Genomic DNA, 11,949 nt, shown 5'->3' with positions numbered 1-11,949 from the left:
CCTTCAGGCAATATAAAAAAGACAATATAAAAGCAATAAAACCTTAACTGACCAGATAGTAACTACAATAATAATTTTATTATGCTGATGCCATAAAAAAGGTCGCTGAGTGTGGTGAATCATACGATCATGGAATGCAGGGCGTTGCTTTTTGGGAACCACACCTACACCACACCTGTGTCTTCACAACCAAATAATTACTGCAAGCTTTGAGCATTACACGTGAGAACAGAGCCTTGAACACTATCATGTGGTATGTTTATCAGGTGTCAAGCAAAGTAACTGGAAGCAAAGCATAAGGAAAGAAACTTTAACACAACCTGTTCTTCACCTGTCAGAGCTCAGTGACATCTGGCTCATAAAGCTGTTACTGTAGGGACACCTAGTGGCAGCTGATAGTACTTGCGTCTTTAGTCACCTCATAATATTGTTTGCTTGTGCTGCATCTATTTATTCCCGCTCTGTCCACTCTGATACTGTAATATTGTGAATTTCCCAACTGCTGGAACAACAAAGACTGTCTTATCCAAATGATATTAACATGCAAAGGTTCACAACATCAACTGTATCTGTCCATTGACTTACATACATACATAAAAATCATACATATCGCCCTCTGATGTGTTTCCTTTGTTGTTTTGGTGCTGTTTGGTTTGGCTGAATATCACAGGTAACATTTTTTATTCTGACATTGGTTCTCGTGTATTTTTCAGTCTGTTACAGACCTCCTCAAACAGCAGTGAGACTAATAAATAACCTAGAAAGGGGAAATAAAACATCTTTTATCAATATTATTTCCTGTGCGTATTAGTTGTCATAGACTTGCAGTAAGTGAGAAAAAAATATTTCCTTATTTCCTTGACATGAGTGAGACAAGTTATCAGTGGCAGTGTTTGACGGCTATTCTTGTTTTACTTATCAACAAAGCTGTCACAATCAGTTTATCAGTGACACAGCAAATGGTTATAGTTTAACAGAGCTGTCATGTACACACTTGCAGCAACCTAAACTGGATTATACTTTATTAAATTTGAGCTATAACCCACTGCGATACAAATACTACCTGTTAGGTTTTTGTATCTCAAGTATCTTCACTTGAGGTATTTCCTTGTAGGTTTATAATTAACAATATTATTTGCTAAACAGTTACATATTTTAACACATTCATTTTTAAACCAACATTTGTGAAACCGTAAGATTTACATGCCAATCTGTACATGCATCCACTTTCAACTAGTATGTGCTTTAACGATTTAGATGATTAAATCATGATCAATGATTAAATCCACTCTTTATTACCCTCCTTTACATCTATGCCTCCTTCTTTGACACACTATCTCTCCAACACACACACACACACACACACACACACACACACACACCAAAGGTTATAAAGGTAATCGCTTTGTGTAAATGCTTCAGACAAACACGGGCAGCTCGAGCAACACTGCCGTTGTCCATCACAGCCAAAATGTCACAAGATTATTCGTATCATGGATTTTCCTACATAAACAGAAATGCAGAAAACAACACAATCAACACGGTGGCCCTTAGAAATGCGGCAGATATCTCCGTTATTGTGGTCTACTTTCTGGTTGTCCTGGGGGTCGGAGTATTGGTAAGTTTTACAATCCTTCACCTGATCATTCTTTAAATCCCCTGTCTCTGCAGCTCCCTGACATTTTTATAGCTTTAAGTTGTTTTGAGTTATTACATTTTCTGTTAATAGTAATAATGAATTACATTGCCAAAGAAAAAAATAGCATTTCTTTTTATGTTAATTTGAGAGGCAACTTACTAAATAACAAAGGTGTCATTCTTTACTAATAATCATTTTGCACAATTGACACAGTCATTTTTCTCAGCAACCTGGTACACAATAGCTTTCCACAGCAGATCGCAGACACATATTTCGCATTTCATAATGTTTATCTATCTTTTACTGTGATATCTTTAAGTTGTGTGAAATCACCCACAATTTTAAACATAAGAATTATACCATACGAACAAAATTACTGAGCCACGTAGCCATCACACCTACAAGAGCTGGCAGGCCATTGAAATACATCCTATGAAGCGCCCAGTTTACTCTGATGTTAGTGCCACAGGAGGGTTATTCATCAGGACTCAAACTGTAACCCAAACTCTGTAACTTTACATCGTCGGCTATTTTGTTGCTGAGTTGTTGGTAAATGTAATATCTAGGAGGGAAGACACTTAAGGGACTAGTTGCAACAGTGGTATTCTATTAGACTGGAGTTCTATTATTTTTAAATGACTCATTCTTCCACTAATATTTTTAAAGCACAGTGGCTAGGTGCTTGATTTCATACACCTGTGGCAATGGAACTGAAAACTTAAGCGGTGTGGCCAGATACTTTTGTCCATATATTGTATGTGATGCTTATGAACAGATTATCAGAGTAGTGTGTTGCTATTTTGCACAGATTTAATCATTTTCAAAAATTGTTCTATTACAGGCTATGATCCGCACCAACCGATCCACTGTAGGTGGCTTCTTCCTTGCAGGGAGGAGTATGGTTTGGTGGCCGGTGAGTATCTTTCCTTGGAAGACTCCTTTACTTTATAATCCATGCAAAGTAATTAGTTCTTATTGCTTTGTTCAAATAGATGGAATGTAATGTGATTAAGGGTGTCATAATAGAAGAATTTTATGAATTGTCATATTTTTATTAGAGCAATCAAGTGTGTAAAACCATTTAGTACTTATTTAGTATGCTGAGTATATGACCTTTCAAAAAACCCATAATGGATTCTAATTGAATTTTAAAAGGAGCTACTGACAGATTTAACTGTGCTCTCCACAGATCGGAGCATCGCTGTTTGCCAGCAATATTGGCAGTGGCCACTTTGTAGGAATCGCTGGTACTGGCGCAGCTGCAGGAATAGCCATTGGTGGATTTGAATGGAATGTGAGTAACTGTTCTTGAGTCAGTTATACCACTTCTCATGTAGTTCTTGTCCCTGATACTCTATCAGTTATCTTTGTCATGTCAACTGATAGATTGTTACGAGAGCTCCGGCCTGAAGAGGATGAAATGAAACAGGATATCTGATTATTTCTTCTATGTTCGTGTTTTTCAGGCTCTTGTTGTGGTTGTCATTCTGGGATGGCTCTTTGTGCCCATCTACATTAAAGCTGGGGTAAACAGAATACTACTGCTACACACTGGCCTGAAAGCTCCTTATATGTATTAATTCTCCTATCCAAATGTGCATTCATAACCACCGTGTTTATCTACAGTGTGAGTAATGAGTAAAATCTCATCTGTTGTCGATGTATTTAGATCGTCACCATGCCTGAGTACTTGAAGAAGAGGTTTGGAGGACAGCGCATTCGCATTTATCTCTCTGTTCTCTCCCTCTTCTTGTATGTCTTCACCAAAATCTCAGTGAGTCCCTCCAAGAGATGCAGAACACACTGTTCCATTTGTGGATGATCGTGAATAAAATCCTGCATTTTTTACCCTTCCCCATATAGGCAGACATGTTCTCGGGTGCAATTTTCATCCAGCAGGCACTTGGGTTGAACATCTACCTCGCTGTTATTGCACTTCTAGCGATTACGGCACTGTACACTGTCACAGGTTTGTACGCGGAAGAAATACACTTCCTTTTCTACGGAACTTATAGATTGACATTTTCCTCAGAAACTACCCAAGAAGTGTTATCTACAAAAATTATATTATGACCGGGGTAAAGTCTTCCCAAGCCCATATGTGGTGATGTAGACACACACCACATACACACAATCTCTTTCGTTCCTCATTGCTGGTTTATCTTTGCTGAGTTGCTGTGGTTAATTGCCCATGGACTATGATAAGCCTGAATTGGCCTTCTGTTGCTGTTTTGTAACAACACATCCACAATTACAAGTCTTACAGAATGAGTAGTTACATAATGACATGATGAGTTGATTTTTGTTCTTTCAAACAAGTGTAGTCTGTTAGTTGTGATAAGATGTCAAGATTTTAGGTGAAAATGTTTACAGATTGATAACATTGACATAACATTGATAATCCTATTTTATCTCAGGTGGACTGGCAGCAGTGATCTACACAGACACTTTACAGACCATCATCATGGTTATTGGATCATTCATTCTCATGGGCTTTGGTAATATGACACTTATCATATATCACATATCTGTTTGAAAGGTTTAAAAAGTCTAATTTCCATATGATTTTCCTCAGCTTTCCATGAGGTGGGAGGCTATGTAAACTTTGAGAAACTCTACATGCAAGCTATCCCCTCAATCACGGGTAACATCAGTGCAAACTGCTATGAGCCCCGGGCAGACTCCTTCCATATCTTCAGAAATGCAGTTACAGGAGACCTCCCATGGCCTGGTCTCGTGTTTGGACTCACCATTCAAGCTACCTGGTACTGGTGTACTGATCAGGTGAGCAAAGAAATGAGCACTGGGCAGCTCAACTGCAGTTTTCAGCAACCAGTCTGTAGTGAAAAACTGAGACACGTTCAACTGATTGCCTCGGTGTGTTCACTAGACTCAATTTCTATACGGAGAGATAATTTGGAAGAAATTTATGTTCAAGGTGTTGAAAATGCAGATGGAGTCTTGGATCGAGCTGGGCACGTCAATAGTTTTTAGCAATCATTCACAACAAATGGGTGGTCATAAACACTGACTCAGCCAACTGATTTACTCACATGCACATTCATGCCCGTTCATACAGATTTAAAAAAAAAAACAATATTCAAAAAACAGTCTGCAGTGAGAGGATAACCATGCTTTTAGTTTAGACGCTGGATCTCAGCGAGAGCCTGACACCAATTCATGTGACATAGAGCACACGCGAACAAAACACTATGGTATATCTATTTTCCGTTACAGAAGAAGATGATTTGCTTCTTTGGTTTACTCAGCAAACATTTTGAGTTCAACCACAAAGACTGAAAGTGGTTTGAAATCCATGACAACCACTTACCCACCCAGTCTATCATTCAGCCAAGTCCCCCTTATGCTCAGAATCAATTGGCCAGGCTGTTGATTTAAGCTTGATTTATAGTACTGTATTACTACAGCCTGACGTTCAGCTTCCTAGAAATGTTCATACATGTTGCACCAATGCAGACAAAAACAACTATGTAAACAGGGTATATCAATTAGCATAAGGATAATACATCTGCTAAACCAAAGAGACTGCAATTGTATCTAGTTTGTATCCTAACACGAACAACATATGTTGTGTTTTTAATTTTCATGGCTCTGACAATTCGTGTTTCAAGGTTAAGTAAAAGCCATGATCGTTCCAAATGTAGTTGTTTTTTGTTTTTTTTTTCACATCAGCTCATAAGTGCAAATGTAAAAATGTAGTGTCAGCCACTTGTATAGGCTTTGCGGTCAATTAATGCAGGGCTAGGAACAGGTGTACACACAGAAGAGACTGGCAACGTGGCAACCAGAGACTGTAACAAGTCAATGAAATTCAGTATTCTCAAGCAACAATGAGTAAACTAACCATTGGCAATGCAAGCAGGTCAGCTGAAGGCTTATCAGGGGGCTTTTAGGACAAGCTGATAATAATGCCACCTAGAAGTAATAAGCATCACTAACATCACTTTGAGACCGTATTTTTCTGATTTTGGAGATGTTGCACAAATGCAAGAACCACTACACTGCAATACCTGCAGCGACCCAAGTTAACTGTCTGTTGGGATCTCTGGATCTGTTTCCTGGTGTTTTGGACTTTTTGAATCAATACTGTATTGTGTTTTGAGAAAAGGGTTCTTAATTTATGTCTGGATTTAGTGATTATACTACTGTTGTTTTATACACAAGAGTGTTAGCCAGACAACAGGACCCTGGAATATATGCAAGCAAACTGCTTCCAAACAGGAAGCAACATGCATCAATAGAGAGCCAATGACTTCAAGAGAAAAAGAACAATACACTGGTGACCCAAAGTGGTTGGATCTTAAATTAAACTTTTAGCATCTTTAAGGTCAGCGCTCCAACAGCTTCAGCATTTATAAGGCTGATGAATTAAATTTCAAAAAGTAAAGAACATCACAGTGCACTCTGTGACATCCCTGCTGGCAATACAAATTAAACAAGTAAATAGCAATACATAACAAATGCTAGAGAAATTGATTTATGTTTCGTGTCTCTGAAAGGTGTATCCTGTGTGGATACAGATATATTAAACAAGCCCATAAAAGCCCATGTTTTCATGATAGTTGATGATTTCGAATTTATAAGCTTTTATTTAACACCATGCGCACAAAGCCTGCTCCAATGTGACTGGACAAGAGAACTCTAGAAAGCAGATAAAAGCTTCTAGTACCCAAAGTATTTTCCATGACCACATATTCTACATATTATTTTCTAAAAACGAGTCTTGTTGAAGCTTTTGCTCTTGAACGTTCATAGATGTTCCTCTACATGTATAAACTATACTTTATAATTTGGAAACATATCATATGATTTGTGAAATCTTAGTTTGAATGTAAAAGACATTACTATTCTACAAGTATAATATTTTGCATCGAATCTCAATGAACTAGAAATAACAACTACCACCAAGTTTAAAAGTACAGTAAATGTGGGTAAAATTGTGATACCTGAGTAAATGTATTTAGTTGCTTATGACCACTGAATTGTACTCCCATTGTTTCCTAATTGTAGGTGATTGTGCAGCGCTGCCTCTCTGCCAAGAGTCTCTCTCACGTTAAAGCAGGTTGTATCCTATGTGGTTACCTGAAGCTGCTGCCCATGTTCCTCATGGTTTTCCCCGGGATGATTAGCAGGATCCTGTACACAGGTGAGTGTGGTTACATGTGTGTGACATGGGTGGCTGTAGCTCAGGTGGCAGAGCAGGTCAGCCGCTAATCAGAAGGTCGGTGGTTCGATCCCAGGCTGCATCCTGGCTGCATGCCAAATATCCTTGGGCAAGATACTAACCCCGTGTTTGCCTACTGGTGGTGGTCAGAGGGCCCGGTGGCGCCAGTGTCCGGCAGCCTCGCCTCTGTCAGTGCGCCCCAGGGCAGCTGTGGCTACAATGTAGCTTGCTATCGCCAGTGTATGAATGTGTGTGTGAATGGGTGGATGACTGAATGTAGTGTAAAGCGCTTTGGGGTCCTATGGACTAGAAAAGCGCTATACAAATGCAGGCCATTTACATGCAACTTATGTAGCAAGCTTATTGGTTAACATTATATTTGTAGTTCATGCACAAAATTATTCAGTGCTGACCTCACGCACTGTGGATTTTCTTGCCTTTAATCTAGATGTGGTAGCATGTGTGGATCCAACCGAATGTGAAAAATACTGTGGGACCAAGGTGGGCTGCAGCAATATCGCTTATCCGAAACTGGTCGTCGAACTCATGCCTGATGGTTGGTGACCTTTGTCTTATGAGCTGTTAATAATAACTACAGGCTTCTTTGCTTATCTTTCCTTTTCTTGATCTGTTACTCTATTTCAGGCTTGCGAGGTCTTATGCTGTCTGTGATGCTGGCCTCTTTGATGAGCTCCCTTACCTCTATCTTCAACAGTGCCAGCACTCTCTTCACCATGGACATCTACACTAAAATCCGTCGCTCTGCTAGTGAGAAGGAACTCATGATTGCTGGCAGGTAAAACACATTTTCGTCGCTGTGTCTGATACAATCATCGTCTAAATTGTTGAATACTGACTGGATTTGTTTCAAATGTCTAGAGTTTTTATCTTGGTCCTGATTGGTGTGAGCATAGCATGGATTCCTGTGGTGCAGGCAGCCCAAAGTGGTCAGCTCTTCGACTACATCCAGTCCATCACCAGCTTCCTAACTCCACCTGTCGCAGCTGTTTTCTTGCTTGCCATCTTCTGCAAACGTGTCAATGAGACTGTGAGTTGCCTCCTTTGATTCAATGTTCTTTTTTTTTTCTTTTCTAAATCAGATTTCCAGTGTGGTTTTGTGCACTGACATTATTTTTCCCATACCTCTGAGATTTATTGAAAAATGACATTTGTTTCCATTCTTGCTGTGGGTTAAATGAGATGATTGGTACAAGTCTCATGTCTGTACAGGAAATTAGCTGGAGCCAAGAGCTGGTTAGCTTATGTTAGCTTAGTATATGGACTGGAAATAAAGGAAAGCCTTTAGAGTGCTTTTTGTCAGAGCCGCTCTACACACAAGCCAGTTATCCCTGTGTATCATTTCGGAAATTTCCTGCTTAAAAACCTGAAAGTCAGAAAGCTTGTGAGGCCAAACTTTGATGCTCATTCACAACTAAATTACTGAGTTCTGAGGTCATCCAATTGTCACTTCTGGTGTGTGGAGACCTTAAGAATACCAGCATTTTGGGGGAGAATCAGTTTTAGGTCAGTAATTTTCTGCCTGGTCCTACTTTAGTCCAAAAGTGTTGCAAATGCTAGTAGGAGCATGTCATGGTGATAGCTTCCTAATTTTTGTGCAGCAAAGAGTGGTGTTGACGTGATCAAATGTACAGCAAGAAGGATCCATCAAAAATTATTCCCTTAAATACAATATTGTGGTAATATCACTCACTTTACTTGATTTAGACTGACCTTTGTCCTGTTTCTTTCTTTCTCCAGGGGGCCTTTTTTGGACTGGTAATTGGACTGGTTATTGGCTTGATTAGGATGATTGCTGAGTTTGTTTATGGGACAGGTAGCTGTGCTTCCCCCAGTAACTGTCCCACTATCATATGTGGCGTTCACTACCTTTACTTTGGGATCCTCCTGTTTGTCATCTCCTGCGTCATCATTCTGACAGTGTCTCTCGTGACCAAACCCATCGATGACAAACATGTAAGTGATAAATTATTATTATTATTATTATGTAAATTAGGGGAGAGCATTTACTCCAACATAACTGTCAAGTTTTTGATGATTGTCGCCAAAGCTCACCTGCCCACAGCACTTTAGGCAGCCATAGATCAGCCAATAAGCAGTCACTTGGTTTGCAGTGACACATTTTGGTTTGCTTCGAGTTCACTATTATTATAGTGAGAATAAATCTGTGAGAATAAAAATTAAACCCTCATATTCTTACACATACACACCTCATCGCTACTAAAAACACCAGTAAAAACAGTAACTATTCTTAATGTGCTGTAACAAACACCAAGAAGCTTGTATAAGAGCAAGAAGGCTAATTGTCTAATTCTAGGCACTCACATGTCACAAGAAATGTTTTACAGAACATTTGTGTTCTGTAAATCTTTCGTGTCAGTGCGTTTACTCACTCAAAACGATTACAGAACTTTGCATTAACCCCTTAAAGGGAGCAGCTGAAAGAAGAAGACACAATATTAAATTGAGAACCCCAATGATCAGATGAGTGAGGACTTGGCAATGATGTGGAGGAAGAACTCCCAGCAGAACCAAGATCAGGGAGTGGCAGTCAGCAGCTCAGGGATAAGAGGACAGAAAGGCATAAAAGAAGAATGTACAACCAGGATAAAATACAAACTACAAGAAAGAGCAGACAAAGGTTAATGCCATACAACAGCAACATAACAACAACTGAGGAGTAAAAAGAGGAGTGCAGCTAATAACCACAGGCAGCTAGCTATTTAAACGGCAGCATCTACACATGAAAAACTGCTTAAGTCTTTACTGGTGGCCTTCACATCTCCTCAAGCTGCCACGCCTAACTGCAGAGGACAAAAGTATTGTTGTTGACATCACTTAGGCATTACGCAAAAATTGTATGTTTGGCTGATGGTAAAAAGATATGTGCAAATTCCCATTTTGTATCTTATTATATTAATATTTAGTGACTATATTATTACTTCAATGCAAACAAACTAAACATGTGATCTATGCAGCATCTTTGATGTTTCTACAGCGCAAAAACTTACTGCAGTCTGAATAGTAATTTCGTAATAACAAAGTGAGTCATCACCAGTCTCTACAACCACATAGCCATCTAGTCAAGTCTTTGCATGAACCAACATTTAGTAAGCTATTAAGAAGCACCCCAAAATAAAATGACAAATAATCTATTTCTCACCACATGCTTTGTCATTTGACTAGCTGTACCGACTGTGCTGGAGCCTGAGAAACCGCACGGAGGAGAGGGTTGACCTTGAGATGGATGATTGGGCTGATAACCAAGATTCCAGCAGTGAGGACTCAGACGGTAAGGAGCTCACGTACCCAGCATACATACAGAGTAAATATGCATTCATGCACAGATACATGCAAACTTTCATTTTTCTTGTTTCTTCTTTTGCAGATGATGAGCCTGGCTTCTGTAAGAAGGCGGTGATGTGCTTCTGTGGCCTGGAAACCAAGAAAGCCCCCAAGCTGACTAAAGAAGAAGAGGAAGAGCTGCAAAGGAAGCTGACAGACACCTCAGAGGTGCCTCTGTGGAGGAACGTGGTCAATGCCAACGCCATCATCCTTCTGTGTGTGTGCGTGTTCTGTCATGGCTATTTTGGCTAAGAGTCAGCTGATTTCAAGTGCTCTCTGACTCTCTAATTTATACAAATATAACACACCACTCAGTAGCCCTCAACACTCTAAAACACAACCATGCACTTGCAACTATATTACAATGTTTAGCCTTTGATGTAAAATATATTTTTGTAAAGCACTGTGCTTTTCATGAACTTGTCCTGGTAGATCGCACTGTAATATATGAACACATATTGCACTTACTGTAAAACATGTTAAAGTTGTGTATATTCATATTTGCATGCTACCCATTGTCCCTATGAGTTTTCTTTGTCGTCTTAACAGAAACATTCAAACAGCTCACGACAGGAGCTGCAGGTGTGCATCCACCTGTAGAGACCACTCTCACGCAGTAAGCGTTATGTAAATGTGTGGTTTTATTTGCAACACATATTAACCACAACACGATAAAATGAGCTGCAGCACATGCTTGTAATCTATTTAATTAATGATTAATCTGTTCAAAGCCAATCTCCAACTAAAGGAATTGTAAAAACGTCATGAGTGTCTTTTGTACTTTCGAGTTTACACATGAGTGGGGAGAAGGGGAATAGAGCATGTCTGTTTTAAAATTCAGGATTCTGTCTTTTGTCAGTGAAGAAGGGAGACAAAATAATATGCAATACACCAGCAAGTGATCTGTTATATAAAACCAACAAAGCACAGCATGGGAGACACTTTAAAATTCCTCGAATTACAGTGTGTGCTACCTCATTCCACTTAAGCTCTGTTTCCTGATTATGTGTGCTCAAAGTCCATTAGTGCTGTCACTTCTTAAATCCACACACCTTACTCTGTGTTGTTTTAGGTGTTAATGAATAAAAGCATCTCAGGGATGAAGTGCTGAGAATCACTCAATAGTCATGGCTGACTAACTCTACTGCCCTCTAATGGTTTATTCTTGTTTCTGTTAAACTAAATGTAAAATATTTGTTTTCTGATTGATTGTCATTTGGTTAAATTTTTCTTCTCTAACTGAGGATGAATTTCATTCGTATTGCTCGGTAAACAAATGTTAAATTTCAAACAAACATGTAGTACTATTTTTGAATTTACTAGGAGGCCTGTGAGTCATTCCCATTAACTCTATCTTATCAGTAACTCTGTGGTTAATGTGCACTGATTGCAGATCACCAGCATATGAACAGTTGAATCATTTATGATTGCTTGGACCTTCAGGCTCTGTTCCCTTAACTTTTATATCTTTTACCTCCAGCTTACTCTTCACCAGGTGTATATTACTTTATAGCTCCCTGCAACTAATCTCTGGCAGATCCAAACGGTAACTAAGCCTAAAAAAACCTAAAACAAACCAACAACCTGAGACAAAATATATGCTTATCTCACTCCCCCTGGGCAGAAGAGGTTTTTTCCCTTCTTTTTTTTTTCATTTTATTGCTAGTGTGCAAACACTGTCTGTAGATCAGCCTGTCTGTGACGAGGAACTGGAAGTGTTTGACATTATTTCGAAGCTGCAAACAAAAGATTGAGTGTATTG

The 11,949-nt window shown here is 39.2% G+C and overlaps 1 protein-coding gene across 1 annotated transcript; it reads left to right on the top strand.

Moving 5' to 3' along the window:
- Positions 1-1,444: 1,444 nt before the first annotated feature.
- On the top strand, positions 1,445-10,523 carry LOC146628897 (sodium/glucose cotransporter 1-like). The gene is made up of 15 exons (XM_085358174.1): positions 1,445-1,618; positions 2,481-2,552; positions 2,829-2,933; positions 3,106-3,165; positions 3,309-3,413; positions 3,503-3,608; positions 4,057-4,137; positions 4,215-4,423; positions 6,671-6,806; positions 7,273-7,380; positions 7,470-7,620; positions 7,704-7,872; positions 8,583-8,798; positions 10,029-10,134; positions 10,231-10,523. Exons 1-15 carry the CDS (start codon positions 1,472-1,474, stop codon positions 10,437-10,439), a joined length of 1,980 nt encoding a protein of 659 aa, XP_085214300.1. The 5' UTR covers positions 1,445-1,471; the 3' UTR covers positions 10,440-10,523.
- Positions 10,524-11,949: the final 1,426 nt, after the last annotated feature.

This window comes from Diplotaxodon limnothrissa, linkage group LG7 (assembly GCF_057381915.1).
Source record: "Diplotaxodon limnothrissa isolate DT_005_m linkage group LG7, D_limnothrissa_male_GT1.1, whole genome shotgun sequence".
Taxonomy (NCBI): domain Eukaryota; kingdom Metazoa; phylum Chordata; class Actinopteri; order Cichliformes; family Cichlidae; genus Diplotaxodon; species Diplotaxodon limnothrissa.
This window is presented reverse-complemented; position numbering and strand designations above follow the sequence as displayed.